Genomic DNA, 7,087 nt, shown 5'->3' with positions numbered 1-7,087 from the left:
CAGGGGCCGGGGGCTCTGAGGGTCCCCGCTGCGGGTCCGGGCGCCCGGCCGCTCCGGGGGGAGGTGGAGGCGCGGAGAGCGCGACCGCGAGCGCTCCTAACCCCTCCGCTCTCCCTACGCGTCGTCGGGAGGGAGGATGCCCGCTGCCCCCCAGGCAGTGAGTGGGGGTGGAAAGGGGGCCGCTGCACCCCGGGGTCCGGGCTCGCATCCTCCCCACCCCGTCGCGGGTGGAGTGCCGGGGACCCCCTCGGCCAGGCCCTGGATCTACCTCATCGGGCTCTTCCCTGCTGGCCCGTCTCAGGCGGAGGAGCAGCGCCTCCCCTGTCCTCCCACTCCCCGCGCCCGGCGTTTGCCCCGCATCTTCACTTAACACACCTGCTGGACGTTGCCAGTGGGGAGCCCGGGCTCCAGGCGCTTAGCGACTTGATGGGTCTTTCTCAACAATGAGCAGCTGGAATGCTCCTTACACCTGCTCCGAACTGAGGGCATTCACACAATTTTAAAAACAATCATTGTTCTAAGGATTCCACCTGGCTGCGTTTAATTATTTCCACTCTATTCTTTCAATGAAATATAGGTAAAATGTAAAAAGGAAATACTGTAGAGAAGTGAGAGTATTGAATGTTCCAGGCTCATTCATTAACTGGATCCTCCGGTTTTCTAGAAGCTGAACATGGTTATGCCTCCATGTTACCATACAATAACAAGGACAGAGATGCCTTCAAACGGAGGAACAAATCTAAGAAGAATAACAGCAGTAGCAGGTAATTTGGTAAATATTTCTCTTTCACTTTTAGGTTATACAGCAGATGACACAACCTGCAGAATGGAAGTTACCTGTTGTGATTATAACCCAGTAAATTAAGTGGCGATCATGATTCAGTAATGCACACATGGTCGTAAGCCATTGGAGGAAGCAGCCCTCTGGGTGGAGGGAATTGAAAAGAGAAATGGACATTATCCACTTCTTTCACTTTTCATAATGAAAAATTTATAATCATGTTAAAGTATCTGACTTGGCATGGGTGGTAGGATTTCATATTTGATATGTGCATTAAATACAATGGTTTGATAATCTAGTTTGTCATACCTATTTATAATGGCAAAGAGGAATGAGTAAGGTTAAAATCTGCCTTTTGGTGATGGAGGAACATATAACATCAAAATATTAATATGCCACAACCCTTTTATATTAGCCTTATTACAGTTCTTAAAATCTGTGACTTTCACTAGGAAGTACTAGCAGTTGACTAGTGGTCAGTGAAATCACATATTAAAGCCCTGAACATAGTTCCTGGCACATAGGAATACTCTATTAATGCTATTGTCCTTTTCCCCCCTCCTTGCTCTTAAAATATAAGTTAGCTAGGAAATCTATTTTATTAGATTCATTCAACTATACCTTTCATTCCAGTAAATTAAAACCATTGACATTTTATTGCTGATTTAGAATCCTTATCCCTTTCCCATCCTCATGAATAACTCCCTGGAAGTAGCTGTATTTGGTTAGCCTCTATGGTATAATACAGACCACGGGAAACCAGAAGATTCCTACTTAAACCTAACTCACTTGTTCTTGCTATCTCCTCTGTCCTTGATTCTGCCAGCTGTCCTCAGTGTTGGTGGAACCACAGGATGTGAGCAGCACACAGGTGCTGAGCTCTTGAATAGGAAGGCACTTTGTGAAGCATGGGCCTGGTAATTACCTGGTGATTTTTTTGTTTTCCTTCCCTTCCTTAGCATTACCTGAAAGTGGTAGCTAATAGATCTGTGCATGGATACTACCCGGGCCTCTAATAAGGATGCTGATACTTGGATTATACAATGGTATAGGACAAGTTAGCTATGTTGCATTTTGTTACAGTGTTAATTTTTAAATTTTTGTAAGAACTTTGAAGCCTTTTGGGTTATTTTCCTGGAAAGTGTAGTTCATTTATTCTTGTCTACTCATGATGTGAGAGGAATTGTCCACATTAATAGTCAAGGCTAGTCCTTAGCAATTAATTTTTTCCTAAGTTTCACAGGAAAGTTGTCAGGGGATGAGGAAAAGAAGAGGAAGTTGATGAAGAGAAGTGGCTTGGTCCCAGAAGGTGATTAGGAAAGAAAAATAATGATAGTTGAGAATTTCAAGCCAAGAAACAGCCTTTCTCTTCTCTTTAATATGAAGCATTCCTGAAAAAAAAAATGGCTGCAACTCCTGATTTTTTGAAAAGCTCTGTTACTTCTCTTAATGGATTTGGTTTGCTTTCAAAGTAAGAAATAGGAGGCTCTCACAGTTGTCCATATTCTTGACTAGTAGTGAATTAGTGTAATATCTTCAGTGATGCGAGGATCTCTTGAGAGACCATGATTAAACCTGGAGAAGACGCCAAGCAATCATATGAAGCAGGAGCAGGTTGTTTTATTTAGATGTAATCATTTCCTTCCTGACCTGAGCAGAGAGTCCCCCCCCGGGGCCCTCCAAGGTATCCAGAGATCTTCACATTCTGCCACCCCCCTCTGATCCCCACTTGTCCCCCCCCGGCCCCCCCCCCCGAGAATACAGTTTGATCCCTTGATTTGAATTAGACTTATATCCAAAGCTCTGTATCGTCGGGATTGTGAACTGAAGTAAGGGCTGTGGAGAGATTGCTGCTTGTTTACATAACCATTGGATAACAGTTTATTCTTGTTAATTCGGGTTGAAATGCTGTGCTCTTTGTTTGTAGAGCTGGGGTGGGGGGAATACTTTTCCTTGGACAATAAAAAATAAGATTTAGCCACATATCAAATTTCTTGGGAACTGAAAATGCAGATCTAAAGTTTTTCTAATTGCTTGTTTAAAAAAACAACAGCACACAAATGAAATTGTGAATATTGGTTGTTTTTGGAATCATCCAGAGAACTACTGGAATACAGGGAGATGGTATCCTTTTTTCCTCCCTTACTGGTTTTTGAAATAAGTTACTAAATATGTAGAATTGAAATCCAGGCTTTTTAAAAGTATGTTAAATTGGTAAAGCAGACTTTGGCACTCATTTGAAAGAGGAAGTCCAGGACTCACCACCCAGTTCTTTTATGAGACAGTGGCTATATAGCTGACTTGACATGGGGAGTCTTTTTGAACCAAGGACTTTTCTCATTCTCAAATACTATGTAGTTTGGTTTAGTTAACTTTCTGTTAGAATATATTTTTAAATGGTGACATTGACCTTCAATTATTACAGATTTATCAAATTTTCAATAATCACATGGAAAATCATTGTGATACAAAGTATCTGTCTCTTATAATGCTATAATTAAAAATATTAATGTTGACCCATCAACAGAGTTTGCAGGCAATCTCTGAACTGATTATTTCTTAAAAGGTCTGCTTTTTATTAAAAACAAACTCAGTGTCAGTAAACCAAATGCACTTCAGTAATGCCCAAGCCATTAGGTATAAGTCCCCTTGTAAACATCATAATGTGTTCAACACCCCTAAGTAATCAAATAAGGTCTTAACTTTCCAAAACTCTGTTCAAAGTTTGGAAGGAGTTGTGCTTCCTATGGAATCTATTAAAAAGTCTCTCTTGAGGATTCAGAATTTTTTTTATATGTATCGTCAAAGAATCCAGAAATTTTTGGTACGAGTGCCCCGTGTGCTGTTATTCTCTCTGACAGGAGACCATGTTCTTTTCAAATATCCACCCTCCTCCACCACCACCTTCCAAGAATGGCACTTGAGGAAGGTCCTTGTCTGCGGTTAAACAGGGAAATCTCTGCCAGTTGTGGTCATATACTTCCATCCATTTAAAAAATCTGTCAGACTTTGAACTTGTTATTCCCTGTTAAAACTAAGATGTCACCTGATTTTAAGCCAAAGGTTTGCACTGTAAGCCAGATTCTTGTTAACTGTGATGTCCTGTTGGCCATTGCAGAAATAAACCTTCAGAAAAAAATGTAACTGAAGAATGCTGAGGGATAACCAAGGGACTCAATCTAAAGCTTTTAAGTTAACCAGTTTCAAAGTTCGCACGTCCTTTATCCAGAAAACAAATGCTCTAAAACTGAAAGTGCTGTCATTTTTTTCTAGTTTTTTTCCTCATAGAAGTTTAAGTGCCAGATTGGAAATGTACCATTTCAAGACTACACACACACACACACGCGCACACGCACACACCCCGCATACATACCACGCATACACACACACGCACACGCACACACCCCACATACATACCACGCATACACACACACACACAAACACACACACACCCCTAGTCTCTCATGTGAACAAACTTGATGCCCCCCCCATGTAAATGAGTGGCTGAGAATTCATGGGAGTAGTGATCCTCCATGATTACTCTGAGAATTTATCTCCTAGGCACAGTAAGGTTCTAATTATGGCCCCACAGAATTTCATGACTTGAACCAGGGCATAACCTCTTGAACTGGTTAGATTCTAGAGAGCTTCCATAAGGTCAGGATCCAGTGCCTCTGTAACACTGGGGAGTTCCTCAGGTTTATTTATAACTAGTCAGGGAGGAACTGTGTGAGCAGGACACTGAAGTGACCACTTGACTGACTGTGACTTTTGTGAAACCTGTCCATAAATTTTTAGACCAGACCTTATATTCAAGGTCAGCTATAAATACACTAATAATATGAGTTCACGTCCACCACAGCTTTCACCCAAGGCTCTCTAATCACTTTTACAGTTGCTACCTCATTGATCCATGCTTGTTCAGTAGATAATTAGCAATACTTTTTATTCCCATTTTACGGAGGGGTTAATCAAGGACAGAATGGTAAAAGTTTTATTTCCTTCACGGTACCAGTCAGTAGCAAAGCTCTAACCAGTCTGTCGTCTTTATGTTGAAATGAGTTTTGGAAACTCCTCCCTAAAATCATTTCATAGCTATTCAATACTAGCTCCTTCCAGGAGGTTGTATATGATAAAATAGTTACTTCAGGGAATACAAAGATTCAGGGGAGAGGGGTGATTTTTCTTATTTAAAGCTGAATCCTGTAGTCAAACAACTTAGCATAAAAATTTTTTTTTTCTTAGCATAAAATTTTGGTGCATACTACACCTAGAAAAACTCCAGGGCTGGAGTGGGGGTGCCACCTCCACTGTTGTACCCTCAGCCTAAAGTAAGCTTGTGGAATGATATAACCCAAATTCACATCACATTGTGCGGCTGTTTTGTCTTTGTATAAATAGACTTCTTTTATTTCCTTTCTTAAAATGGATTACTTTTCCACTAGGGAATGCTTGCCTCTTAGTTTTTCACTTCTCTTTGAACTCTGTTTTAGATATTTACATGTACCTGACCCCCAAAGGGACTGGTTTCTTTAGTAGAACCCACTGAGTTATTCTCCCTTTTTCTGTCTTCTATCAACTTTGGAGAGAAGTTAAAAATATTTGTTGGTATTGAAGTAGTCCTTTAAGAAAAAAAAGAAAAAACTTACCTTTTCTTATTGTTCCCTCTTTCAGATCAACTCACAATGAAATGGAGAAGAATCGGTGAGCTGGGGATTTGGGGGGTGGTGTGGGCAGAGCAGAAATTGGATTAGTGCAGTGGTTCTCAACCTGTGGGTCTCGACCCCTTTGGCGGTCGAATGATCCTTTCTCAGGTGTCGCCTAAGACCATCCTGCATATCAGATATTTACATGACGATTCATAACAGTAGCAACATTACATTTATGAAGTAGCAACGAAAATAATTTTATGGTTGGGTCACAGCATGAGGAACTGTATTTAAAGGGCCAGAAGGTTGAGAACCACTGGATTAGTGCCTTGTAAAGGAGCCTGCCACCCTCACTGGGTTCCGTCTTGCCACATGCCTTAGTTGCTCTCTCACCGGGATTGTCTTGTGCTGCGTATTTACATCTTCATTTTCCACAGCAAGTGTGGAAAGGACACAGCCTGGTGGCTCTCAACTCTGGTTGCACATTAGAATCACTTGCAAAGCTTTTATTGTAGTTTTTTAATAATTATTTTTCATGTTAAATACATTATACTTATATAGTTATACATTTGGGAGGAAGAGAGCAAATTGTTGTTTCTGCTAATTTTATAATGTAACTTTTTATTATAGAATTTTTCAAATTTACAAAAATAGAGCAAATAATGTAATCAACTCATATGTACCCATCACCCAGCTTCAACAGTTATCAATATTTTGCCACAATTTTGTATAACTAAAACCACCCCTCTTCATGGGATATTTTAAAGCTAATCTATCTCTAGTAGACTTTTTACAACAACAACAAAAAAAACATAAACATTTTTACTATGCAGAAAAATCATGATAATTCTTTGTGCAACTTAAAAAACAAACAAACACAGACCTCACCCCTGACAATTCTGATTTAATTGGTTTGGGTTGAGACTCTCCACTAGCCTTTTTTTTTTTAAAGCTCTCAGGTGATTCTCGTGTCCATTCCGGGCTAAAGTCACTGAACAACCCTCATTCTAGCTGCCCCGCTCCCTTCATTGTGAAGTGCGGGCTCACTGTCCAAACAGACTGGCTTTCTGGGTGCCTGGCAGGAACGAGAAGATGGCGTACAATACCGTGCGCACCCTCTGACGAGGGAGCCTGACTGTGAAGGTCAGGACCTGAGTGACATGTTTCATCAGTGAAAGGGCAGACCAGACCCTCACTAGGAAGGCAAATCTCGGAACAGGGCAAACACTTAGTATTATTCCATTGTGTGTGGGGGGATGGGTGGGGGAGGGGGTAGTAAGTGTGTTGCTGGACACGTGTTTCTCCCCATCTCTTCTTCCCGTTTCATTTCTCTGTTGCACATGTTTTAAGTCAGAGCTTTTTTAAGTCTGAGCTTCCTTTATGCTTTAGGGCCTTATACATCATGAACTGGAAACTCAAAAAGTGTCTCTTCTGAAGGAGGAAAGGGAACCTAGCTTTTGTTTTCCATCTTTAGATTCTCTCCCATCTTCCTGCCTTTGGAGTGAACCGGGTAAATCGGGAGTTTTTCTGCTGAAAATTCTAGTCTTCCTTCTCCCCTCTAACATTTTACTTAGGCATTTATTTTAATGATTGAAATGTCATCCCTCCCCATAAGGGCTCTTAGGCTTACTATAGCTTTGTGCCTTGCCTCTGCAGG

General features: G+C 41.2%; 1 protein-coding gene across 1 annotated transcript in view; it reads left to right on the top strand.

The window, feature by feature from the left end:
- The window catches only part of MXD1 (MAX dimerization protein 1), a 24,126-nt gene that overhangs the window by 115 nt on the left and 16,924 nt on the right, over positions 1 to 7,087 (top strand). Inside the window, exons 2-4 of the mRNA XM_015571474.1 lie at positions 70 to 79; positions 663 to 764; positions 5,456 to 5,485. Of these exons, the coding sequence (XP_015426960.1) occupies positions 688 to 764; positions 5,456 to 5,485 (107 nt within the window). The 5' untranslated portion in view covers positions 70 to 79; positions 663 to 687. The remainder of the gene's footprint in view (positions 1 to 69; positions 80 to 662; positions 765 to 5,455; positions 5,486 to 7,087) is intronic.

This window comes from Myotis davidii, unplaced genomic scaffold (genome assembly GCF_000327345.1).
Source record: "Myotis davidii unplaced genomic scaffold, ASM32734v1 scaffold247, whole genome shotgun sequence".
Classification (NCBI taxonomy): domain Eukaryota; kingdom Metazoa; phylum Chordata; class Mammalia; order Chiroptera; family Vespertilionidae; genus Myotis; species Myotis davidii.
The sequence above is the reverse complement of the archived record's forward strand: the minus strand, read 5'-3'. Positions and strand labels throughout refer to the sequence as shown.